The sequence below is a fragment of the Perca flavescens genome, chromosome 7, assembly GCF_004354835.1.
Source record: "Perca flavescens isolate YP-PL-M2 chromosome 7, PFLA_1.0, whole genome shotgun sequence".
Lineage (NCBI taxonomy): Eukaryota > Metazoa > Chordata > Actinopteri > Perciformes > Percidae > Perca > Perca flavescens.
This window is the reverse complement of record NC_041337.1, coordinates 25,961,598-25,989,279: the sequence shown is the minus strand read 5'-3', so window position 1 is coordinate 25,989,279 and position 27,682 is coordinate 25,961,598. Positions and strand designations below refer to the sequence as shown.

The 27,682-nt window shown below is 40.2% G+C and overlaps 2 protein-coding genes across 2 annotated transcripts in view; one reads left to right on the top strand and one right to left on the bottom strand.

Moving 5' to 3' along the window:
* The window catches only part of LOC114558678 (oxysterol-binding protein-related protein 2), a 35,633-nt gene extending 23,945 nt beyond the window's left edge, over positions 1-11,688 (top strand). Inside the window, exons 4-14 of the mRNA XM_028582805.1 lie at positions 1,756-1,831; positions 2,967-3,101; positions 4,236-4,333; positions 4,634-4,816; positions 5,018-5,125; positions 6,947-7,036; positions 7,406-7,526; positions 8,194-8,319; positions 8,691-8,814; positions 9,718-9,808; positions 10,876-11,688. Coding sequence (XP_028438606.1) covers positions 1,756-1,831; positions 2,967-3,101; positions 4,236-4,333; positions 4,634-4,816; positions 5,018-5,125; positions 6,947-7,036; positions 7,406-7,526; positions 8,194-8,319; positions 8,691-8,814; positions 9,718-9,808; positions 10,876-10,978 — 1,255 coding nt within the window. The 3' untranslated portion in view covers positions 10,979-11,688. The remainder of the gene's footprint in view (positions 1-1,755; positions 1,832-2,966; positions 3,102-4,235; positions 4,334-4,633; positions 4,817-5,017; positions 5,126-6,946; positions 7,037-7,405; positions 7,527-8,193; positions 8,320-8,690; positions 8,815-9,717; positions 9,809-10,875) is intronic.
* Positions 11,689-20,065: 8,377 nt separating this feature from the next.
* The window catches only part of bsna (bassoon presynaptic cytomatrix protein a), a 131,247-nt gene continuing 123,630 nt past the window's right edge, over positions 20,066-27,682 (bottom strand). The window contains exon 16 of the mRNA XM_028582620.1: positions 20,066-25,683. The gene's annotated coding sequence lies outside the window, so the exon portion shown is untranslated. The remainder of the gene's footprint in view (positions 25,684-27,682) is intronic.

Below are 27,682 nucleotides of genomic sequence, written 5' to 3'. Positions count from 1 at the left end.
AAAAAGAAATGTGTTGTTTTGTAAATATAGCTTACTCACGGGATGTAGACTGTGGGTATAAGCCTGCCATTTGCCGCCCCCTTATCTGCATGCTACAGTTTTCCAAATCTATGTCGCTACGCGAAACGACAACAACAACCTCCGAGCTAGCAACCTACATGCTGAAAATGGCAAGTTTCACAAAGATTTAAATGGTGCAATAAGGCAGGCCTGCTTTGTTCTTTCAGTCAATAGTTGTAAAGAATATGTATATAATTCAATTCAATTTTATTTATAGTATCAAATCATAACAGAGTTATCTCGAGACACTTTACAGATAGAGTAGGTCTAGACCAAACTCTATAATTTACGAAGCCCCAACAATTACAGTAATTCCCTCTAGAGCAAGCATTATAAATGGCTATTGCGACAGTGGCGAGGAAAAACTCCCTCTTGGGAAGAAACCTCGGCAGACCCAGACTCTTGGTAGGCGGTGTCTGACGGGGCGGTTAAGTGTGAAGGCGATAATAGTCGCATTGAAGATAGTGGAACAGTGACTTTGAAGGTAGTCGTTGTAGTTCATGTCACAGCAGGGCGTTGCGGGATGAAACGTGGCGCTGCAGAGCACGGGTGGGTGTAGCAGACGCAGCAGGACGCGGCCGGGCGTTGAAGGGAATCGCAGAGCATAGCTCTGCGAAGAAGAAACATAAGGACTCCGGGGAGTAAACTCCCCAGAGCTAGGTTAGTAACAAGCAGTTCTGGGACAGGATGCATACAAAAGGAAACAAATGAAAACATTGATGAGAGGCTGTACTGGCCTGCCCCTCTCTACTCACACTATATTATTGATTATATATAATATATTAATAATATATAATATATTTTTTGTCTTTTAATCCCAGGGATCACCTCCCCACATGCAAATGTTCCACCAAAACAAGTTCCCTCCTAACATCTGGGGCATGGCGCTGCCCAAGAAGATTGCGATTGGTTTAAAGAAATACAAACATGCCAGAACTTTTTTTCTCCCCCTAGAGCAGAATGATAATGTACGGAACAATGGGTGCAGCCAAACTCTTCTCCAGGGCGGACACAGCGCTGTGATAGGTCTGGCGAGACTAGAGTACATATGATAATCTTCATGACATGCAAAGAAAGGCTCACTGGTGTTGTAAATGCAGGGTTCACAGGGAAGAGGATCTCCTGCTAAATACCTTTTTTATTCCTAGGCTTCATCACCAAAGTGTGGTATGACTTCTTCTGCTCGTGCATTTTTCCAAATGTGGAATACGATCATGTCTCTACCAGATATAGCATAAAAGAAATAAGAGAAAACGATATCGCTTTAAGTGTGGTACATGCTTGGTTGACTCATACATAAAAGCATCTGACTTATGCTGCCAAATTACTTTTATTCAATTGCAGTGATGACAGAGTGGAAAATTACCACTTCTCCATTCACTTCTACTAGAGCCATTCTAGGAAAGAGTGTCTCAACGTTTTCATGTGAACAAATCTAGGTCAACAATCTAGTCTGTCAACAATCATCAGAATACAATGTTAGATTATGAATGGTGAATTCTTTTTCTTTTTCGCTTTTACATTTGCCCTTTCTTTTCCATACTGCATGTAGTATTTCTGTGTCTCAAGGCCTGCAAACAGACCTGACAGTCCACAGCTTATCTACACCCTTGGTTATCATTCTGACCAGTTTGTTAGATCAGGGGTAGAATGGACAACATTTCAACAGTCATTTCTTATTTTCTTTCGTTCCAGGACGTCATTACCTGCGGTCATGTTTTCTAGAAACACTATCAGTGTCTGGAGCATCCTGAAGAAATGCATCGGACTGGTAAGGGCCCGCAGATTTCAGGACGCAAATTAAATGCTGCTTTTTGTACATACACAGTTTTTATTTAAATTTCTTTGCCAAATTTGATTGTGTGATATGTTTAATGATTAAGTCACTCTGTCAAAGTCTAGACACTAGTCCATATTATCATATTATCTTGTTTATTACATCAACAATTCTCTTTGTTTTTGTCAGGCCCTATCTTGCACCCGGCACAGCGCAAGGCCCGACGCAAGTCTCTTTGCTAGTTTAAGACCGACGCAGTTGTCAATTTCCCGTCCAACGCCCACGTCATTTAAATAGCAAATGCGCCCATCTGTGCACCCATGGGCGTGATGGTCTTACAGGGAGGTGTGTTCAGCTGCATTCTTGGCGTATTGCTATCTTGAGGCAGCGGAAAGTGATCGCGCCATTGACCAACAAAAACCTGGTCTAAAGTCAATAACGCAGCATTTCATTGTTATTTTAACAACGCATTAGTAAAATATGTATGTATGTATGTATGTATGCATGCATGCATGCATACATATACACACACACACACACACACACACACACACACACACACACACACACACACACACACACACACACACACACACACACACACACAAATAAATAAATATACATACACACACACACACACACACACACATAAATATACATACATACATACACACACACACACACACACATAAATACATAAAATACCTCTTGGGACCGAAGATTGAGAGACGATGGAAAATCTCTCCTTCCTGCTTAGCAAATCCGCCATCATAATAGCAATGCGCCAAGGTACAAACGCTGCCTGGCTTTTAAAGGAAATGGGAGATGACACTCTGATTGGTTTATTGCATGTTACGCCCAAAACACACCTACGATTAATTAAGACACTACCTTTCCAACCCTCTCCAACCATGCGCCTGGCACACAGACCCTTTTTTCAGTCATTAAACTAGCAAAAGTGGATATTTGCACACCCTAAACGCACCTGCGCCAGGTGCTTCACGCCGTGCGCTCTCTATCCCGGTCCCACCGGGATAGAGACTTCTAAGACATCCAAATAATTTGGAACAAGTTCTGTTTAGTCAGGGTCAAATCTAAAAATACAGACTTCATTGTTTGCTTCTCACAGGAACTCTCTAAGATCACAATGCCCATCGTCTTCAACGAGCCTCTGAGCTTCCTGCAGAGAATTACAGAATACATGGAACACACTTACCTCATCAACAGAGCCTGCTCGCTGTCCAACTCCATAGAACGCATGCAGGTCAGACACACACACACATACACAGAAGTGATAGCAATGGTGCAGGGGTGGCCAACCAGTTCAGCATAAAGAGCCACAAAAAAACACGCACCATAGCAAAAAGCCACACAACATATACAAGTCTACATTACAACAGCAACAGGGTTTTTTTCTTACTTAAATTGACTCAGTGGGAACCCTGACAGTCTTTGTTGTACTCAGTTGTGGCCACTCGAAGCGACTCTTTCACTCATTTGTCACTAGAGGGGCTTTCAAACAATCTGATTCAGCAGTGAAAGGGTTAATGAAGTAGGTGATCTTTCCTCAGGTTGCAGGATCTGTCCATAAAAAACTCTGCTGCATTATTTTTTATTTTAAAATAATTGGCAGATGCATTCAAATGCTTTTTTTTTTTTTAACTTATCTGAAATGTTTCAAAAAGTAAATAAAAATCCACCAATAACACAGGCCCCAACAAGACAGTAAGAGCCTCAAAGGAGCAGGCAAAGAGCCGCATACGGCTCAAGAGCCACAGGTTCGCCACCCCTGCAATAGTGCATCTCCTTCAGTTATCATGCATGTTTTAATATTCTTTTATGAGCGCTGACCACATTCTGACACACTTAATCACTTTTTTGTGTGCAATCCAGTTAGCGAAAAACTACTCAAAAAATAAATAAAACATTTCTTTATACAGTACAATACATAATGTAACCAAAAGGAGCCCCACAAATAAATCCAAGTGTTTGGTGAGAAAGTTTCAGCAATTAGGGCTTGATAAGTTAACCTAAATTAGTTTATTTCACTTGCATGTTTGACTCTGACATGCTCAGTTCATCAGTGAATGGAAACCGTTGCACTGGTGGTGTAATTAAAGAAATGCATGAGATACATCATATAACCAATAGTCAAGGTTATTTCATTTGGCATGGTGGCCTGCACTATATCCACTTATCTCCAGTGTATTTGATCAATCAACCAACTTGCATGAGAACAATTACATACAACCACACACTTAAATGTATAAGCACAGCTCCAAAGGATTGATACAGTATGAGAATGTGCAACGCACATAGAAATAGAAACACACACACGCATATAAACCTTGTCATGACTCACACTCACTAAAATGATCTGTAAATTGTTTGTCTTCAGGCAGTAGCAGCTTTTGCTGTGTCAGCAGTTGCGTCTCAGTGGGACAGAACTGGGAAACCCTTTAACCCTCTGCTGGGAGAGACCTATGAACTCACCAGGTACACACCCACACACACACGACTGCAATAACGGTAATAACAGGTGTTTCTGATAGCGTCATTAAGCTAAGGGACGCCAACTGGTCCTATGGTCTCATAAACGAGTTGACAATTCAGTCTTTTTCTTCATTGGAGTTTTACAGCACGATTCTTACACGATTCACAATTTTTTCCAACCCCCCTACCCGGCACGGTGTGGTTATATGGCAAGCGCTGTAACCACTCTGATACCAAGGTGCTCCGGGGTCACCCAGTTTTAACAGTTTGCTTGTCCTCCCTCTTCTCTACTGGCTTCTACAGGGAGGATCAGGGTTTCCGGCTGGTGTCGGAGCAGGTATCCCATCATCCCCCAGTCAGTGCCTTCCATGCAGAGAGTCTGGTCGGCGACTTTGTCTTCCACGGTTCCATCTACCCCAAACTCAAGTTCTGGGGCAAGAGCGTTGAGGCTGAGCCTAAAGGAACCATCACATTAGAGCTACTCAAGTGAGTCCAAAAGCGACACTGGTGAAAATGTTTGTGTGTGGTAATATCACAGTTTTCTGGTCCAAAATCAGTTCCTTATCTTCTCTTTTCTTTCCTCTTTCCAATGTTCTGACTCCCCCTCTTTCTGTTTTATCCCCTCTGTGATTCTTTCATGTCATGTTCTTCTTCTCTATTCCCTCCTTTCTTTCTTTTCCTCTCCAGGCACAACGAGGGGTACACATGGAGTAACCCTTTCTGCTGTGTACACAATATCATCCTTGGCAAACTATGGATAGAGCAGTATGGCACAGTGGAAATAGTCAACCACAGGTAAACTATATGTAGTGACTAAGTCCTATACCACTACTGGTTGCTAATTGCGATATTGTTTCTAACGTGTACTCAGACAAAACAATATCCAGTCCTTTCCAATAGTTTGCGTTTTGCGTCGTTTATTTTCCGCGTCCTCACAGCGTTCATTTACAATGAATAATAAGTCATATAAAGTCCCATAAACAACATAAGCCGAGCACAGTTAAAAACTGTTTGCTCCTCTTCTTCAACAACACCTGTTTGCATCAATACAGGAACTTAAATTACCCAAGCCAGTCTAGGCCTTAACACAAGGCAATATCATGCCCCCTGTGGCTTGGAGGAAAACCACTCATATGGCTTCTACACTACACATGGGGAATATAGCTTGTGATTTATTTCCTTTTTTTATAGCATGTCATTTGTAGGCATAACTGACATGGTAAACCAATGGCGACCCAAACACAGTTTTATAAATAGACACATAATATACAAACTCCAATTCAAATGAAGTTGGGACGTTGCGTAAAACGTAAATACAAGCAGAATACAATGATTTGCAAACACTTTTCGACCTACATTCAATTGAATACACTACAAAGACAAGATATTTAATGTTTAAACTGATCAACTTTATTGTTTTTTTGCAAATATTCACTCATTTAGAATTTGATGCCTGCAACACTTTCCAAAAAACCTGGGACATTGTCATGTTTACCACTGTGTTAAGTCACATTTCCTTTTAACAATACTCAATAAGCGTATCAGAATGTTTATACCCAATCATGACACTCTGTTTCCAATTAACCTGTTCACCGGTCTTTTGTTGGAAAACAATATAAAGTAAAATAGGGCTGCAGCCAACAATTATTTTCATTGATTAACTTGATTGTTTATTTTAGTTTATAAAATGTCAGAAAGTAGTGACAAATTCTCATCATAATTTCCTAAAGCCCAAGGTGACAGCTGCAAATTGCTTGTTTTGTCTGACAAAACTGTCCGATCAGGAACAATATTAAATTTACAATGATATAAAACAAAGAAATTCTCACTTGAGAAGTTGGAAACAGAAAATGTATTGTCATTTTTGCTTGATACATTACTTAAACAAATATAATTATTACTTTCGTTGGGATTAATTTTCTTTTCTTTGACTAATATATAATTAAGGGAATTTAAAGGGGAGTTAAGTGTAATCTATGGAGTTGATTGACCTTTTATCAAGAGCGGGTGTCCTCAAGAGCAACTACAACACCACTGAGCCTCACACACACTCACTGGGTCATCACCCATGATTGTCCAGAGTTTTGACTCCACAGTTCCTACAGAGAAAAGTGAACCACAGTCAAGAGTTCAAATAAAGCACATTAAAACACACTGTTCTATCTGTTGTCTCACAGAGCTGTTCAGCATTCCTTTCAGTCCGACGCCTTCATTTACTTTGTCACAGTGTTTACTCTGATACTTAAAGACTGCAGCTTGTTTAATCTCTGTGTGTCTTCCTTAGGCAAACAATCTGTTGACGACTTTTTAAACCTTTAATTATCCAGGGAAGCTCTGCAAGGCTTTTATTATCCCTGTTTCTGTCACGCGCTGTCATATTCACAGCACAGTTGCACGGATTCACACATGAGCTGCGAAGCCGTCAAATCACAGTCTTGCACAGTTTGCTGGCGCTGAGCTTCACTGTTGCACAGATTGGATAAGTGTCTCGCACAGAAAACAGGAAAGGCTTGATTGACTTTTTTTTCTGCACTAATTTTCAGTTCAGTTTCGCTTTCTCAAACAAAGCTAGGGAAGAGATTTTAACTGGTTCTTCTTCTCTCTTTTCTTCTGCAGCACTGGAGACAAGTGTGTGTTGAATTTCAAGCCCTGTGGCATGTTTGGCAAAGAGCTTCACAAAGTGGAGGGATACATCCAGGATAAGAGGTTTGAGTATGCTCTTACAGTATATTGCTATGTCACTCACAGTATGTATATTGTATTATTATATAGAATGTCAAGTTTGGAAAGTTGTTAAACTAATCTCGTTCTTTTTCCTTCTCTATTTGTACCACCTCTTCCTCTCCTCCCTCTGTGCCTATCCTTTCTTCTTTTTGTTGTCCTTCACTCATGCATTCTCTTTTCCTTGGTCTGCCTCTTTTCTGTAACATTTTCTTCTTCCCCATATTGTTTCTTCATTCTGCTGTCTTCTCTTGCCTTTGTCCTTTCTCTCGTTTCCTCATCTTGCCACTCTTCCTCCCATTACACCTCTACTTTCTCTTCTCCCTTCTGTGTTCTGTCTTTCTCTCTTCCCAGTAAAAAGAAGCACTGTGTAATCTATGGAAAGTGGACCGAGTGCATGTGGAGTGTCGACCCTCAGGCCTATGAGGCCCACAAGAAGTCAGAGAGGAAAGGAGACAACAGGAAGCACAAAAATGTGAGAACAAGTTAGAAATTCTGTGAATTGACACTGGCTGTTTCTTTAATCTAAAACAGGATCCTATTGCCTTTTTTAACAATCATTATTTCTATAATTGTTGTCTTGTGATTTTGGTGTTAGTCCCAGTTATTGGTTATTTCCTGTTGGTGTCTACAACATTCTGTGTGGTCTCATCCAGGTAAACCAACAGGCTTGTGTAGGCTGGCGCTGAGGTCTTTAGCTATCCAGCTGTAGTCTGTGTGGTTATTTGTAGCGTAATAGCTGCAACATGCGTGTAGCTGTCCTGGTGGGTTTGGAAAGACCTCTCAGACAGTGGTGTCGCACAGCGGGTCTGGCTAGTTCACACAGCATTCTGGGATGGGAGAAAAATGTGTTCTGGTTTATTGGCATGTCCTTAAACCAATCAAAATCGTCTTGGGCGGCGCTAAGCACAAAAAAAAGCGGAAGTTAACGGACATCTGGCAGTCAAAGAGTGACATGCAGCGGAATTTCCACCGGCAACGGACCAATCCCGGAAGTTGAACGTCGTGGATATAGACTACACAGATCGTGACACACGCGTCCTGTAGATACCGTATAAACAAAGTCCCTTCTAATAAGATGGAAGCTGCAATTTAACCCTGAACATATTAACAGCAGTTACAATAAAGTGTATTCTTTCCAGGAGGAGCAGGAGGGAGCAGAGAACGATGACGCAGACGACATGCCCGACGTTCAGGAGACGGTTTCTGTTGTACCAGGAAGCACTCTGCTGTGGAGGATAGAATCCAGACCAGCACACTCTGCTGTGGTATGAAAATAAAAATGCACACAATACAGTCTGATACAAAAAGGTCTAATGGACTCACAAAAATGCAGTTAATGGGTTATTTTAATCAATGGATTTATAGCAAAAGAATGTACTTTGGGATTTTAATTACAGTGGTTGAACACACACACACACACATATATATATATATATATATATATATATATATATATATATATATATATATATATATATATATATATATATATATATATATATATATACACATACACACACACACACACACACACCCCCAGATAAATGTGCCTGAATTAAGCAAACATTTTTCGCTCATAACTAAATTTACAAATGCACATTTTAATTATTCCTAATTCCCTCTCTTCCTTATACAGATGTACAACTTCACCAACTTTACAATGTCTCTCAATGAGCTGGAGCCTGGCATGGAGGCTATCTTGCCCCACACAGACTGTCGCTTCAGGCCTGACATCAGAGCCATGGAGAATGGCAACATGGGTAATTTGATTTTAATTTAAATAACACCTTATCAGTGTTCAGTGGATTTCCGTTTGACTGCACACACAGTGAGTTGTTTGGCAGCAATGGCCTGCAGAAACCTACCAAGATAAAAAGCTTGATCAGACGTTACAGCTGGCTGATGGTACAGATCATTCCCTCAGTAACTGAACTTTCCTGTGATGCTACATTTCTGCTGCTGAATTAAACATCTTAAAGTATGTTGTCTTAAATGACTTCTCATGGGATACAAAGAATAATAAGACAATGCTGCCACCTGCTGGGCGTCTGTGTCACTGCCTCATGTCATCTTGTGGATCTAATAGTGCGTTCCATTTACCTCGGAACTCGGAAGCCGAGGCAGAGAATGACGTCCCAACCGAGTTGAACGTGTTCCATTAACAAGTCGGATTTTCATTGTTTTCATAAGCTCTAGCCAGGTTAGCTATTGTTATCAATGGCAGTTTATAACAACGCATTACGCTGTTTTTGTGCACACAAACAGCGTAACAAAATTGTCCGCAGATAGAATATGGACAGCGCTGCATGTACGACTGATTTAGTGAGACACGAATAACACAGAAGTGCTTATAACTGTACTGTTACTGCAGCTTTCACAACTGTTGATGCACGGAGCAGCCATGTTGGATTTTTAGATCAGGGTACTCTGTGGTTGCCCGAGTTCCGAGCACGGAAATCCGAGGTCAGGGGGCGTGTTTCCGACTTTGACCTCGGAAAATCCGAGTTCCGAGTACAAATGGAATATACAGAATATGTGAGTTATCCATAAAGAAAGATGCAAACAACTTTACTACCTCGAAATTGTAAACGTATTCTAGCACACGTCTCTTTTACTGAGCTAAATGGTACAATCCACAGTTTGTGTGTGTTGCTCTTTTGCAGATGAGGCCACTAAGGAGAAGGAGAGACTGGAGGAGAAACAGAGAGCTGCCAGAAAGGAGAGAGCCAAGGATGAGGATGAGTGGTCTACTAGGTGTGAAAAACGCATACGTTTAAGTGCTCCCAAACATTCAATTAAACCTGCAGATAGTACAAGCATAGTCTCGCTTTGCCAGACCATCCACACGCTGCGGAGCGGAGGAGGGTCTGGCTAGTCCACATAGCATTCCGGGATGGGAGAAAAACGTGCTCTGGTTTATTGGCATTTCTTTAAACCAATCACAATCATCATGGGTGGCGCTAAGCTCCGCCCGGAGCCGCTGTATAATAGTTGTGCGAGAGAAAAGTCCGATTGGACAGATAGTCTAGCTAGCTGTCTCAATTTACCCTGCAGAGATCTGAGGAGCAGTTAACCATAGTCCTCATAAATCCACCGGAGTTTAAAATTCCAATTCCAAGGAAACGAAAACACATGCATCCAGCGGAATTTCCTGCAGCACCGGAGCAATCCCGGAAGTGGGACTAGTATAAACAACATAACTATATTGTTGTGAGCTTTCACAACAAACTCCTTTTGTAGTTTTATATTGGATCAAACTGATCACTGAGCAAGTGAGGTGTCTTCAAAAGATTTCCAGTTTTAAGCACGTTAACATCGCCATTACCTGTCAAGAGCTTTGTTAAGGGGATGTGAAAGATGATAATGTTCTTGATAGTTTTGTAAAGTACTAATGGTCAATATTCTGATTATCAGGAACAGCCATGTAAACAGAACAGATAGTCAAGATAGATACACTATTAACAATGCCGTGTTACTACTGAATATTTCAAATGAAATTTGAACAGATGACTTTTGCATTTGAAGCTGATAAAAACCTAAAATTATCAGCTCAGGTTTTCAACATTTCTTGTCAGTTTTCTGCATCCTAGATTTGCAGAGATTTCATCCTTCACTTGCTCGGCATTATATAAATTAATAATACATGTTCAAATAAATATTAATTTAATTAATTAATAATCACACAATATACATTTTAAACAAGACAACAATAGCTAAACATGTCCCGCTTTTTTTTTTTTTTTTTTTGATCGCACTGCAAATTTTGGGATGCATGAAGCAGGTAATTTGTGCAGCTGTGAATCTGTGTTTGTGTCTCTCAGGTGGTTCCAAATGGGCACCAACCCATACACCAACTCCCAGGGCTGGCTTTACACCGGTGGCTACTTCAATAGGAACTACCAGGACCTGCCCGATATCTACTGATAGCCCACTAGCCTTCATCCTCCTCCTCCCCCTCCTCTAGAACCTGCAATGACCTGCCTGTCAAGACATGGAGAGAAATATTAAGACCTAAACTACCCGTCTTCATCTCACTGCCTTCATCATCATCATCATCATCATCATCATCATCATCATCATCATCACCATCACCATCATCCTGATCTTTAAAGTGACCAATACACACCCAGCGCAAATTGGAAAGACTTAAAAAGAATCCAGATGCCCGTCACTTCTCTCAAACAGCGGCCTGCTTGGTGTCGACGGAGTCTTCAGGTCTTCACTTCAGTTTTGTTCTCACCACGTGTGATTTTGTCACATAACGATCAGCAAACGTTTCCCGTCTCTCTGCCCCGGCATTGTTTAGAGCACAAGAATCATTTTATTCCTGACCGAATGCAGCGGCAGAGAGGTGGTACGTGTGAAACGACCGTTAACGGCCGACTAACTCACAGATCCAATCTGAATGTTTAACGTCTTTACCAATCAAACTCTCTCCTCCGAGAACCCACATGCCAAGCATATATCTGGACGGCGACATATAAAGCATGTCAATGGAGACGTGTGATGGATGTGTGGACATGGACGGACACCCAGTCAACATGGAAATCAGGGAAGCGAATGCTCCTTTGACTGAAGATGAATCTTGAGGAAGTGTGTGTTTTTTTTTTTTTTTTTTTTTTTTTTTTTTAAACACTCAAAAAATAAATATAGGTGACATTGTACTCTTTAAGGAACAAAGTTATAAAGAAATACTGTTGATCAAGATAAATTGAATGCATGAGCTCATTACTGTCCATGTGTCATATCCCTCAAATATTTAGGCAACGTTTACACTTCGTTTTGTTTTTTAAGCGAGAGTTTTGAGCCAAAAGCGATCTCCGAGCAAACAAGTGTTTTTAGCTCTAGTAGAAGAACTAATCTCCGTTTTAATCGAACATGCCCAAACCGCATATCTCATCAACATTCTTGTATACTGGACATACTCAGCTTGTTGTTGGTAGTTGCCATGGGAAAATTTTTCAAATTTCTCCGGTTTAGGGGCTCTAAAAACGCCAGAGCAGTGTGAATGCGAGGTGTGAAAGAAGCAAAAGATATTTGTTTTTAAACCAAAACGTAGCAGTGTTAATGTAGCCTTAGTGTCCACCTTAACTCTCCATTAACCTTCTACTTAAGGTTTATGTAGGGCTGGGCTATATATTGATATTCTATCGATATCTGGATATGAGACTACATATCGTCTTAGATTTTGGATGTGATAATATGGCATAAGTGTTGTCTTTTCCTGGTTTTAAAGGCTGCATTACTGTAAAGTTATGTCATTTTCTGAACTTACCAGACAGTTCTAGCTGTTCTATTATTTGCCTTTACCCACTTAGTCATTATATATCCACATTACCAATGATTATTTATCTAAAATCTAAGTGTGAAGATATTTTGTTAAAGCACCAATTGTCAACCCTAGAATATTGTCGCAATATCAATATTGAGGAATTTGGTCAAGAATATCGTGATATCTGATTTTTGCCCAGCCCCAGGTTTATGTATGGAAATAAATCAATACAACTTCTAGAAAATGGTTTTCATGTTAGCAGATTGGAATGTGCAGCTTGAATGAGACCAGACCTAGGATCAGAAAAAAAAAACACATGCGATCTGATGTTCTCCCACACGGCAACAGATGAATGAATAGAGCATCTGAGGGGCTGAACTCTTCTCTTAACTTAGCCTGTAGCTTCTGTATGTCTGTAAGAATAGCTGTTGGTTTTACCTCCAGTAAAAATGGACAGTATGATTAACATGAACAATCCACAGTGAATTCACTCCGTGCTGGCTCCTAAAACAAAACGTATAGCTGGAGGTCAGGCCCAGAGTTTAAGACCCACTGAACTGAATGTTAATATGCAGCTTGGCTAACCGTGCTGGCTGCTGGGTCATAGCTGAGCGTCACTGATATTCAAAAACGGGCTTCACACAAGTCAGAGAAAATCAGATTTTTCATTCTCCGGTTTCGTACATCTTATTACAAGGCTGAGTAAATTGAAGAAAATCTTTTATGTTCAAAGCAAATTTGAAGGCCCATTTCTGTTTGCCCCTCCACAGGCAAGTCAGAGGTCAGGATTCGGCAGCTCACACAGGTTCAGTCTCAACCATCAGATTTAAGTGTTAATGACGCGTTTTTACAGAAGCACCCTGCTGTCTGGTTCTTCCAATCTGTTGGTCAGTGCCTGCATGTAAATCTGACCCTGGAAGACTAAATTCACTTCTACAGAGTTAAATCTCTCAGCCTATGAAATGAGTCTATTAGTAAATATTTAATTCCCAGATAAGACACATCCGACACGTGTGTTAGGTAATAGTGATGCAAGCCAAAATCACAAAATCGCAGTAAATGTAAGTAACAATACAAGCACATTCATCGTGTGAATGACTGTATAAATATGTACAGACACTTAAAGCCATACTAACTACAAGAGAGGATTTGCTGCGTGAGCCTTCAAGATTGACATTAATAATCTCACTCATTATAGCATGATTAAAAAAATATTCATGTCAGCGTAATATAATGTAACACACAGCGTTATGTATTCTGCTTTCTGGCTGGGTTGGATTTTGGATGGATTACCAAACGGCCCCGAAGGTCACCTGCAAAATGTCACAAACCCAAAACGACAGGCGTAAAATGACCACACACACAAACACGGTAGTCCTTTCTGGGTGTGTGGCTCCCACAGAGTAAGGGGCCTTTCACATGTCGGGGCCCAGACGCCTATTGTCTCGTAATCCGTCCATATGTTGTTGGTTTTTTCTTGTGATACGGATTGTAGTAAAAAGGAGACTTGTCACATATCAACAGCAAGTCAAGAGTCCCCACCCAAAAAAAAGAAGGTAAACAAATACTGCAGCCTGTTAGCAGGGAAAAAAAGAGATGGTACTATCGACAGCTCTCCAGCTGCCAGAGTGCAAAACAGCTGGGCCGACTGGATACTGGACACCTAGTATTTACACAGGAACTCCTGACTCGATTAATCGACGTCCTGTGCACAGTGAATTTACCTTAAAAATCCCTTTAACTGTTAATTTGCTCTTGTCGGTGTGTGGCTGGTTGATATTAAAACCCTTGTTTGTCTCGCATCAGGGTTTCAATTGATGTTTGATGGACATTTTAAAACCCTCAGTCTCCACACACGCTCTTCACATCGCCTGCAGACCTGTTTGCACCGATGAACGTGACTTTTTTGATAGAAAACGCCGAGTTTTAAGAGCTATTATTGAAAAGAAAAAAGGAAAATTATCACCCCTTTAAATAACAATAATAATGGAGAAAGTGCAACAAATCTATTGCCCCTGTATTGTATGCGATCCTCAAAAAAATAAATCTTAATTTTGAATATGTTAACATTTTCCTGCAGTTTAAAAATCACGTTTTTATCAGCGCATGTAGGAGCTGTGACGTGTTTCACGAAACCAACTCTATGCACTGTTTGCACCTCGACTTTACTACAGGTCTCATAGGTTATTGTAAAATAGCTTTACATCCCCTCTCAACCGGAAAAGCACACGTACATCTTCAGCCTTCTCATCTTCAATAGTCCGATGTATCTCCAAATAATGACTTTGCCTTCTTAGTTTATCTTAAGATATTCCAAATAATCGGAAGTTATAATAACCTTTGGGGACTACACATCTTGGACCAACTTAACGTTTCATTAGTGTGTGTTTTGTGTGTCATGCGTAGTGCCTCCTTTCTTCATTCCTTTGTTTTTTGTGTGTTTTTTTTAATTTATGATTATTTATGTTTGAGGTTTTATGAAATAATTTCTATTTTTTCTTTTGCTTATGTAGCTAATCCAAACTGCTCTTAATTTCTCTCTTTCACTTAAACATGAATCTGAACTGTTTTATAGGAGCACAGCGTCTAAGCAGGGCTTGAAGTCAACGTCATTGACCATCTTAATGCTTGTACATTTTTCTCGGCCATTACATCAGTCAGCTTTAACTAGCCATTGCTGTGTGCAGGTCAACTTGTCAATAATTAAATATCAATCACGCAAACACTACTTGAGTTGAACTTTACACTTGTCAAATGCTACAGAAGTAAATGTACCTAAACAGCAACAAACTATTGGTTTTTGACTGTAAATTAATGCCAGCTGGTTAACGTGGAGAGGTCACATTCACCAGTGTCGATTGAGACTCCACAAGTCACGAGACTGAAGCTCTGTCATTGAACTAGATCTATGTTGCTTTGAGTGTCTGTTCTGTCTGTAAACATGTCTTCTGTTGAGTTTGACCCTCTTTCCTGGACTGTATCATGGGGTTGTCAATGTTCTCTGTGTGTATAAGTGCTGCACAAGGGTAATCACAAGCAGAATGGCATATTTTGTGCAATTGATTTATTTTTATAGTATTTAAAACAGTTTTTGGTGAGAACATTGTACCAGATGTTTTATTTGGAGGTGGGAGGGGGACTCTAAGGGTTCATAGCCAATCTGTGGACAGCTTGGTAGATTAATGAACAGGGGAAATGTCTACTAATAAAATCTTAATTTCAGTTTATGACCACGTCTCCTCCTCCTTTTTTAGAATGACCTATATTAAGGAACCTTTTGGCACAACCCTATACTGAGTCAAAACACTCTGCATAATCAGATCGTTTTCATTGTTGACTCAGGATGACTGCCGTCTTCAGTGTGACAGCTATCCAAAAAGAAAATAAACCACTAGAGTAGACTAGAAAATGCATTTCCTGCAGAAAATGCTTGTGAATGCTAAATTGCTAAAGCTAAACTGGATTAATAGCTAAAATCTGTAAGAAGAAGGTGAAGTAGTGAAAATAGTTGGAAAAGTCGATAATATGATAGTATGAATTTCATTGAAAAGACCACTAATGTAAAGTTTTTTTGAAAAGCTAATGCTAAACTGAATTAATGGCTTTAAAAGTTCAATATTGCCAAAAGATGTAGAACATTGTACGGTTTGGATTTATTTTCTAATTGAAAGTATGAATAAGTAGAGAAGAAAGAGCTGTGAGAAACATTCATGAAAATGCAGAAATATGAAACCAATTGTTTAAAAAATCTCAAATGCATTGCACTGCTAAAAACCGAAGTTGAAATGTCAAACTGTCAGAGTTGGAAGCTGAACTGTATTACCTAAATAAGATAAGAGCTGAAATACATTGCTAGAAAAGCTAAAAAGCTAAACTGTAATACAAACCCCAATTCCAATGAAGTTGGGACATTGTGTAAAATATTAATAAAAACAATACAGTGATTTACAAATTGTTTTCAACCTATATTCAGTTGATTACACTACAAAGATATTTAATGTTCAAACTGATCAACTGTTTTTTTGCAAATATTCACTCATTTTGAATTTGATGCCTGCAACACTTTCCAAGACTGGGAAAGTTGAGTAATGCTCAAAAAGCACCTGTTTGAAACATATACTGCCATCCAAGCAAAGTCTTTTTTTCAGGGACTATCTGCTTATTTCAGGGACGTCCATGCTATTTTTCAGCAAGACAATGCCAAGCCACATTCTGCATGTGGTACAACAGCGTGGCTATGTAGAAAGAGTGTGGGTTATAGACTGGCCTGCCTGCAGTCCAGACCTATCTTCCCTTGAAAATGTGTGGCACATTATGAAGAGCAAAATAAGACAACAGAGATCCCGGACTGTTGAGCAACTGAAGTCGTACATCAAGCAAGAATGGGAAAGAATTCCACCTTCAAAGCTTCAACAATTAGTGTCCTCAGTTCCAAAACTCTTATCGAGTGTTGTTAAAAGGAAAGGTTACGTAACACAGTTGTAAACATGACCCTGTCCCAGCTTTATTGGAACGTGAGTGAATATTTGCTAAAAAAAAAAAGTTGATCAGTTTGAACATTAAATAGCTCGTCTTCGTAGTGTATTCAATTGAATGTACGTTGAAAAGAATTTGCAAATCATTGTATTCTGTTTTTATTTGCATTTTACACAATGTCCCAACTTCACTGGAGTTGGGGTTTGGACTCTGGAAAGTGAAATCTCAAATGAATTGACTGAAAAGGCTGAAAGAAGAAATACTTTGTATTATCAGACATATCCATTGCGTAGAACCAAAAAAGCATCACCCTATAAAGCAGGGATCTTCAACTGGGGGTCCAGGACCCCTAGAGGGTCCTCAGAGTCAATGCAGGGGGCCCGCCAAATTATTATTCATTTTTGAAAGTTTTTTCATAAATTAAAGTCTTAATATGAATCCAAATATATTATTAGCAAATATAAATCCCCACTGCTTACTAACCTATAGCGAAGGTAGTCTCTAAGATAGCCATCCACAGATACAGTTCATCCTAAGCATTCACTGTGCCACATGTATGTTAAACATTAAAACATGATTTATAAAATCATGCCAACTATTTTTATGTTAATAGCTTAATGCAAAACAAGGTATGTTTAAAGGCTTTAGGCCACCCTACACATTGTTGTAGGCCCAGTTTAAGTTTTACTTGTATACAATATATGTAGTAGGAGGTCCCTGCTCCATCTCTCTTTCAGTTAAGGGGTCCTTGGCTTAAAAAACATCTACATTGTCTTAAAAGAAGGGGGCTGAAAAACATTGCATTGAAAAAGCTGCAAGACGAAATGCAATAATCACTGGCATGTCCACAAAAAATAGGATAACTTCAGGCATGGAAAATGCAGATGGTTTTAAGTTTATATATGAACTCAAGTTTACTGAAAGGTACTTTTAATGAAAGTGTAAGGTATTTGAAGTAACTTACTTTGTCAGACATAGGTTTCTTCGACATGCTCTATTATGACTTTTTTTATCACTTTTTTCGACATAATATAGCATGACGTTATCACTTTTTCTGACATACTATGACTTTTTTCAACATACTATACTATGACTTTTTTTACTTTTTTCAACATACTTTACTATGACCCTTTATCACTTTTTTTGACAAACTATACTTTGACTTCTTTCAACATACTTTATTATGACTTCATCACGTTTTTTACTATGACTTTTTTATGATACTACACCTTGATGTTATTTTAAGATATTTTTCGGCATTACCACCTTTAATCACTGGGACAGCTTAGATATGATAGGGGAGAGAGAGGGGGAAGACATGCAGGAAATTGCCACAGGTCGGATTCGAACCCTGAACCTCTCCGTCGAGTAGTACCATGACTTTTTTATCACTTTTTTCCTACATCCTATACTATGACTTTTTTCCTACATCCTATACTATGACTTTTTTATGACATTTTCTAACATATTATACATTGACTTTTTTGACATACTATACAATGACCTTTTTATGACTTTATTTCAATATACTATACTATGACTTTTTTTAAATCCCTTTTTGTTGACATACTATACCATGACTTTTTTTAATGATTTTTTTCCCCCGACATACTATAGTATGACTTTTTTATGACTTCTTTCAACATACTTTAATATGACTTGTTTTATCACTTCATTCGACATACTAGGACTTTTTTTTTTTTTTTTTTTTCACTTTTGTCGACATACTTTAATATGACTTTTTTCAACATACCATACTATGATTTTTTAATGGCTTTTTTCAACATACTATACCATGACCAAAGACGTCGCTGTTACACTTAAGACTGAATAAAACACGTTTCAAACAAAGTTGATTTCATTCGGACTTCTAGCTTCTAGAGCAGAAACGCAGAAGTTTGTCCTCACTTTTTGCAAATATCTAAAAATGACATGAAATAAATGATTGTGTATATATGCTATTTTTCTAAAATGAATGAAACTTCAACAGGATGCAGTTACAAAAACTAAAATAAGAGAACACAACCATTTTTTTTATTTGTCTTTTATTTATTTTTCCTGATTGAAATGTATTGTAAGGTCATAATTTGTCATTCATCACATTACATGGCATGATGCACCAGGTCTACTACACCCATTTACAGGAGGAATACACGGAAACATACACAAGGTTTTACAATGGGGAAACAGGAAGTTTAGCTCATTGCACTTACAACAGTGAATGGAACACTTTGTAATCATTTTAGGCTCTCGACCTTTTTCTGTATTTTATTTTCACCCTCTTTTCTTCATTCAGTTGGGTTATTTTATGATTAATTTTTTTCTCACGTCTCCATCATCCAAATTGCTATCTCACCCTCTTTATTTTCATCTCTCAAAAAATGATCTGTCCACCCCAAAAATTACATGGAAGCCAGAATATTTTTCCCTTTTTTTGTTTCTGATGTCATCTCATTTTACAAACACAACATGTATAGAAAATCTACACAGACCAATATGTTTTTATTATTTTTTTTATATCCGAATACAACTTTTTAATGAGTTTTAAACAGTCCTCACGAGCCAGCCACATATGTATACAATGCAATTTTTGTCTTTTATTATTCAAATCAACAACTGTTCTTGTTTGTCATGTAGGTTTTGTTGTTTTTATCCACACAAAGCACAGGTTTGGGCAGGGAAGCTTGCATACGCTCCAGCTTGTGTCGCTGTGTAGTGTGCAAAGGCCTCTCTCATGCCTGTGTGTCTTGTGGTATGTTAGCATGTTCGAGATTTACATGTTGTACAGAACATGTCCTTCATGGCATTTACATGTTGTTATTTGTTCAAAGCGAACTCTGGTTCTCATCTGTTATTTACACTTGAAAAAGATGGCAGCCCGTGAGGTGTGAGGTCACAGGTCGAAGAGGTTGAAAAGGACTAGGGATGGGTGGTCGAGGTGGGGGGGGGAGGTGTCCAGGTCATGCACTTGTAATTGTACTTTGATGATTCATTACAGGTGAAGGATGAATAAACGCTCCCTGATGGTTTTACAGTGAAAGATGGACTTTCTTTTTTGTTTCAGCATTTTCTCTCTCTCTCTTTACAACCTCTCACCTATGACACATCTTCTTTTTATGTATGTATATATATATATATATATATATATATATATATATATATATATATATGTGTGTGTGTGTGTGTTTTAAAATCGTTCTCCGGTCCTGCTATACACAACGACCGTTGTCTGCACGACCGACAGCAAGAGCAGTGGTGACAGTTACTACACTACGAACTTTACAAGCACTGTTTGCTAGCTTTTTGGTTAGGAACACACAAACACACGCAGTCCGGGTTTCCCAAAAGCATTCTAAGCTGCATTTAAAAACCGTCGACTGTTTTTAAGTCTGTGGCGCTAAGAGTTTGTCATTCCCTTTTTAATGGCTGTATAGCCAGAAAAATACCTCATTCTGATACCAGATCAGTGCCACAAAGGGTCAAAAATCTGAATGTCTGACTGTGTGTGTGTAAAGGCAAAGTTATTGCTAAGACTCTTGGTCTCGGATTCAAAGGCGACGCAAGACTTTTGAGATTTGACTTCTTTTAAACACAGATCTGATGGATGCAACCTCTCTTGGCTATGTGTCTGGAAATCTGACCCTTTGTGTTCTATTGCAAACTTATAAACACAAGAGTTTTGTTCCAAAACATAATTTGAAAGAATAAACATGAATTTTAGCTCCTAATATTTCACTCAAGAAAACTAGTTTCTGTTTTTTGGGTGGCTTAAAGAAGCTATTTCTGAGCAGATCTCCCTGCAAATTTGTTAACATCTTGATTTGGAACACAACTCTAAGTTTTAACTTTTATTTTGTCTACATTTGTGCTTCAAACACTTCTGAAAAACCAGGCTGTGGCTTGGTGATTTTGCCCACTGGTGATTGCTGTGGTCTGACCTTGCTTTCCTGGATATAGACAGACACCATGCAGAGTATAGACAGAGACCACAACTGGCTAGAGGGCAGTAACAGGATGGCTTTCTTCAGTGACCAGTATTTTAGTATAAAAGCCCTTGCTGCTATGCATATTTAAGTCACCTTCAGTGGCTGTTTTCACACAGGAGCAACAAATTTGACTTTTATTCTTATTTTTATAGACATTTTGACACAGATTTTGTTATTTATGTCTTCATGGCGATTGCTGAATCCCTTTTGTTAACAGCAGTCATGGGAAGATCACATCTGTGTCGTAAAGTGATGGAAATTTATTGCGCCTGCATAAATGCACCCATTATTTTCTATTGTCTATTGATCATCTCAGTTGCGATGCTGCATTTAGTGTGTGCTTTCCTGAGGCAAAAGTGATTGAGGAACATTTTATTGAACATTTAAATTGTTTACAAACTTCCAAAAACATATGACATACAATAGAGGAAGTTAGTATTAATTTGGGTATAACTTTAAACTCTCTCTCTCTCATATTTGTTCTACTTTGACACTAATTTGAAGTCACTGATCTGGTGGCAGTGTACCTGGGAAGTGATCTCTCCAGGCTCGGTGCGGTTTGTCAGGGCCATGGCCAGATCCAAACAGAACCAGAATAATCACACAGCTGAATTTAACTCTACGAAGACCCAAAAAAAGCAACGACCATGATGACCTGTAATCTTGTACATAAAATAGAGAAAGGGAAACCTGTGGAAGTATGTTAAAACAACAAATCAATTGACAGCACATTACCAGAAAAGTACATTTTTAACATCCACCAATCTGATTTTCTGTGATAAAATAAACAGCATGATGTATTTTATTCTGTTTAGCCAGACTCAAAAATATAACTTCAATTAAAAAAATTTTTAACAATTGATTATTGTGGTCGTGCATAAATCCAGCGATAGATAACATCTGTATAAACATAATTTCTAACTCTGTCTATAGATTTCAAACCTAAATCTCTCTTATTTCTTCGCTCCCAGACAGCTTTCTATCCCCTCTCACTATGATAAAATAAATTCTTACATAGATAAATCATTCCATAAATGTTTCACAAAAAATATATACTGACTTCTTTTACACAGTTTCAGTGACTTGAAGTAAAGTGAAGGAGTTGTAAAGGAGTTAGGCCTACTGTGCACCTTTAAACACATACAAACTTGCTCTCACACCAGTTAATTCAATTTAGGAATGCCTTGAATAGTACTTCACTAGTAGCCTACAACAGTATTTTTAATTAAATATAATCTATAAATTATATATTATTATCAATAATATGCATATAAATATTTGTGTTTGAACTGGCTTTGTGTTTCACTTAGATATTCTTTAAATACTTCTCTCTCTGCAAAACCACAACAAGTGCACATTCAGGTAGCTGAGTTTTGGGCCTTCGTCATCTAAACAAATAAAATGTATATATGTAGTCTATTTTTATATAAATCTCTGGACAACTTTTCTGTATATTCTGTTAACCCCTGCTTGAAGCAAACCAAAAAAAGATGGCCGACAGCAGATGCTTTCATGACAGCTGGGATCTTTCAGTGCTTCCTCTAACTGCCCATTTAAAATGCATTTTATTTCCTTGTTTTCTGGGAAATACTTATCTAATAGAACAGCAAATTGACTATAGTGTAGCATCTTTTGTGAAACTTTTGTTTTTGCTCATGAACATTTTAGGTTTATTTTTATGCAGTTTTCCCAACACAGACAGTTTTTAATGGAAATTACTGATTGACCATTGACATTTTCTTGTTGAATTATATTTTGATGGCAAATTTCTACTCCATGAAACATTTTTAAAAACAGTGGTGGATCTGTGGCAGGACCACTGCCGTTTCCTTACTCATCCTCTCAGCTCTGATTGCCATTTCCCAGCTGTCAAACACATCTTTATAGAGAGACCCTTTGGCAGAGACTCCCAGTGGGGGAGGACAGGGGACCCTGAACCAGGTGCCAGGTTAACACAAGTAATACAAATACCCTTCTTGTTATTTCCTAGCTTACTGGTGACCTATATTATACACACACACAAATTCACAGAATGTCCTTATTTTGATCTATGTGGGATGCCAAAACAAAGCAAACTTGATATTATAATAACCAAGGTGTAATTCATGATTGTGACTTTTTTTTTTTTTAATTACTTGACCCATTCGTGTATTTTAACTTCCCTTTTCCTCCTCATGTTTCTATTTTTCCAAATATGATTCATTGCATAGAAGGACTGGAGATGAGAGGTTGCCTCTTCTGCCCACCATATTTGTTGTGGTTGAACTCGTGTTTGTCTTGTTTTTTTTTCTTTTTCCACATTGGATGATGGTTGTTAAATACACGCATACAGACCCCCACACATACATACAAACATCAGGAACAGAACAATATAGAGGTGACTTTAAGGTTTTCTGCGCCGGGCGGCATGCGAAGGTTCCCAGCGAGCGTTCACACAGACAATATACAGCAGAAGTTGGTTGGTTCGTTGGTTTTGCTGAAGGCCTCGCAATGTTTGGCCCGACAGAGTAGGTTTGAGTACCGAACCGCAGATTCCACAATGCACTGCAGGAGCAACAGCAGGGAGAACACTGACCTGAGAAGTTTCCATGACAGGGGTTGGGTTACAGGTCTGGACGCCACTGTGATAGAAAATAAAAAATAAAGGCAAGTGACTTTGTGACACAACCAAGTGTGTTACTTTTGGTTCCTCAGTCACATGAGTGCGGATTTTTTTCTCCCTTTTTTGACACCATTTTTGAGTGTGCTTTCACGTGTGCTGTGCACATTTGACGGAGTGAAGACACATGCGGATACACACTGATGTGTAAGGAGCTTGGCGGGGCTCCCAATAAACATCCATCTTGGAGGGTCAGAAGAATCACATTGAAACCCGAACCCCCGCAGGTAAGGATGTCAAGTCCAGTTCTGCCGCGACGTGTGACTGGTCTGCTTTTCAGTGCCTCTCTGCTGCCCTGCAGTGCTTTCAGATCAGACTCCAGCTGGCTAATACAAGCAGCGTATCACTTTGATCCACCGAGTGGCTGATTGAAGACATGATGTCTCACTGTTGGTTGGAGGAGAAGATCTGGGTGGTACCAAACTGTTGTTTATAGTTGAGCTCCTGCTCTCTGATGTATTAGTACAGCAGTAGTACGTTTGGTGGTATGTTTAAGTCAGACTTGAGCAGTACATCAGTGGTAAGTAAGACAGACGGAGGCAACATGTTTCTATTCCACCAACTTTTTAAATGACACAAGATTGTGCTCTTTACTTTCTTACCTCTAAAAGTATTAATAATAAATAAGAGTCAAACAATTGACGGAGGGCATGATGAAGGTAACAAAACATTACAAAACATAAATAAAATAAAATTAATATCACAAACAATTATCAAAAACAAAGTTAATTTAAAAAATAGAAATTAATCTCACTGTGGCCAGTGGTCCAGCTGATATTACTACATAAAAAAGGGTGTGATTTAAATGTGTTTACAGGGTGTAATAAAAAAAGATGCCAGTTTTACTTTAAAATAAAATATTTAAGAATGATTAAGGCAAAATTGGTAACCTGCAACATAAAAACCAGGCAATAAACAAAACTAAATTATAAAAAAAATGAAGAGAACACAAGAAATGATAACCACCAACAACAACATGAGACACAGCCAAGAGCCAAATGTTGTGGAGCAGTTGGAGAAACGCCATCACCACAAGCACTGCAGGTAAATGTTGTCTTAATGGCTTTGCAATGGCTGAAAAACAACCCGACCACATACGGCTTCACTCAAAATACCAATCAAATATTTATTTTTTTTTACTTAAAAAAAAACGAAAGGCTCCTCCTATTCCCGTGGCCCGATTCCTGTGAGTTGCTCCGGAAATCTCTCTTCTTTGTTATTGTTTACGTCATCTAGCTAAGATGTGTTTCCCAGTGTCTTTATGGCCTCTGTTAAGTAATGAACAGTGTAAGGTCTTGGATATAAAGTTCCATGCATTCCAAATTCCTACTTTTTTTTAATCCACTACACTTCTTGAAAGACATGGCAAGTTGAGGATCATTGGGCGGGGATTAGAAATAAAGAATCAGCATTCAAGAAACGCGGAGAGGTAAGGAAGAGGGGGAGCAAAAGGTTTCAATAGTTCCAATCTGGAATGTAGATAGAAACAAAACGTGGAAAGAAACGCTAGCCGACACACTGGTTCTCTGTGTGTCAGCTATGTCGTTAGCATTGTCTTATTCATTCAACGTGACATTTAAATTAATTTCCTTCCCACCAGGTGATTATCAAGAGGTCTTTAGTACCAGAAAAACCTGCAGTACCTCAGCAAGTTTTATACGTTTATTTTCTCCACTCTTGTTTTACTAAGAGAAGAGATAGAAAAGAGGAGAGAGGCTGATTTGTTTCTGTTATTCCTAGTTTGAGCACAGGACTGTGAAACCAAGGATCCTAGCATGCCACCATGCCTGTGGTAAAGCTACCATGTCCTGTAAGCAGGAAGAAGCAGCCCTCATATAAATGGTCAAGTCATCAGCATAGAGAAGTAGAATTGCACCTCCCTTTTATTCCCTTCCATTGAAGCTGCAGTGTAAAATCCACATGGAGGGCTGAGGTGGTACATGGCTTCCATTGGTTCTACTCATCCTCAACGGCTGTGTAGATCTCCAGTGATGCAGGTAGGCTCCCTCTACTGGTATGGAGGAAGAACAGCAAAAACAAAACAAAACAAAACTTCTTGAATTTTGCTGTCATGTTTGGCTGCCAGTTGCTCTTTTGTGATGAAGGAGCGGAGATGTGTCTAACTGCTACAGGTTGGTTCTAGGACTCTGTGGTAGTTTGGTGGAGACCAATTCTTTGGCTAGGGACACTGGATAGAGGGTAGTCCTTCTAAACACGGGTGTTGGCTTGGCATGATCTGAAAGAAAAAAAAAAAGGTAATTTAGTCAAAACTATTTAAAACATCCATTTTGATACGGCCTCTGTATGTCCGATATGCTTAAAAAAGATATGTGTATATTACAGTGACAACAGTTGTCTTCTCCGTGAACCATCACCTTATCGTGGTGGAGAGGTTTGTGTGTCTCTGTGAACCTGAGGGCTGTGTTGTCTGGAGCTTTGTGCTCCTGGTAGGGTCTCCCAAGGCAAAGTGGTCTCAGGTGAGGGGCCAGACAAAGAATGGTTCAAAAACCCCAATGAAGAAGCAAGGTAGAGATGGAGTGACCCTGCCCGGAGGAAGCCCGGGGCCCCCGTCTGGAGCCAGGCCCAGACGGCGGGCTCGTCGGCGAGCGCCTGGTGGCCGGGTTTGCCACGGAGCCCGGCCGGGCACAGCCCGAACAAGCTACGTGGCTCCCATCTCTCCAGCCCATGGGCCCACCACCTGTGGGAGGAACCGTTGGGGTCGGGTGCGATGCCACATGGGTGGCAGTGAAGGTCAGGGGCCTCGACGGACCAGACCCGGGCGGCAGACGCTGGCTCTGGGGACGTGGAACGTCACCTCTCTGTGGGGAAGGAGCCGGAACTGGTGCGGGAGGTGGAGCGCTACGGTTAGATCTGGTGGGGCTTACCTCTCACGCACAGTCTCGGTTCTGGAACCATACTCCTGGATAGGGGTTGGACTCTTTTCTTCTCCGGAGTTGCCCAGGGTGTGAGGCGCCGGGCGGGTGTGGGGATACTCACAAGCCCCGGCTGAGCGCCGCTGTGTTGGAGTTTACCCGGTGGACGAGAGGGTCGCCTCCCTCGCCTGCGGGTTGTGGGGGAAACTCTGACTGTTGTTTGTGCATATGCACCAAACAGGAGTTCGGAGTATTCGGCCTTCTTGGAGACCTTGACTGGAGTCCTGCATGGGGCTCCAGTGGGAGTCCATTGTTCTGCTGGGGGACTTCAACGCACACGTGGGCAATGATGGAGACACCTGGAGAGGCGTGATTGGGAGGAACGGCCTCCCTGATCTAAACCAGAGTGGTTGTTTGTTGTTGGACTTCTGTGCTAGTCATGGATTGTCTATTCTGTCTATTATCGTTTCATCTGATCTGAGGCCGTATGTTTTGGACACTCGGGTGAAGAGAGGGGCAGAGCTGTCAACCGATCACCATCTGGTGGTGAGTTGGGTCAGGGGTGGGGAAGACTCTGGACAGACCTGGTAAGCCCAAACGTGTAGTGCGGGTAAATTGGGAACGTCTGGAGGAGGCCCCTGTCCGACAGACTTTCAACTCACACCTCCGGCGGAGCTTTTCGTGCATCCCTGTGGAGGCTGGGGGCATTGAACCCGAGTGGACAATGTTCAAAGTTTCCATTGCTGAAGCTGCGGCGAGGAGCTGTGGTCTTAGGGTCTTAGGTGCCTCAAGGGGCGGTAACCCACGAACACCGTGGTGGACACCGGTGGTCAGGGAAGCCGTCCGACTGAAGAAGGAGTCTTTCCGGGATATGTTATCCCGGAGGACTCCGGAGGCAGTTGCAGGGTACCGAAGGGCCCGAAGGGCTGCAGCCTCTGCCGTGAAAGAGGCAAAGCAGCGGGTGTGGGAGAAGTTTGGAGAAGATATGGAGAAGGACTTTCGGTCGGCACCAAAGTGCTTCTGGAAAACTGTTCGCCACCTCAGGAGGGGGGGGGGGAACCATCCAAGCTGTGTACAGTAAGGATGGGACACTGTTGACCTCAACTGAGGAGGTAATAGGGCGGTGGAAGGAGCACTTTGAGGAACTCCTGAATCCGACTAATACGCCCTCTATGTTAGAGGCAGAGCTGGAGGATAACGGGGGATTGTCGTCGATTTCCCAGGCGGAAGTCACTGATGTAGTCAAACAACTACACAGTGGCAAAGCCCGGGGATTGATGAGATCCGTCCAGAAATGCTCAAGGCTCTGGGTGTGGAGGGGCTGTCCTGGTTGACACGCCTCTTCAACATTGCGTGGAAGTC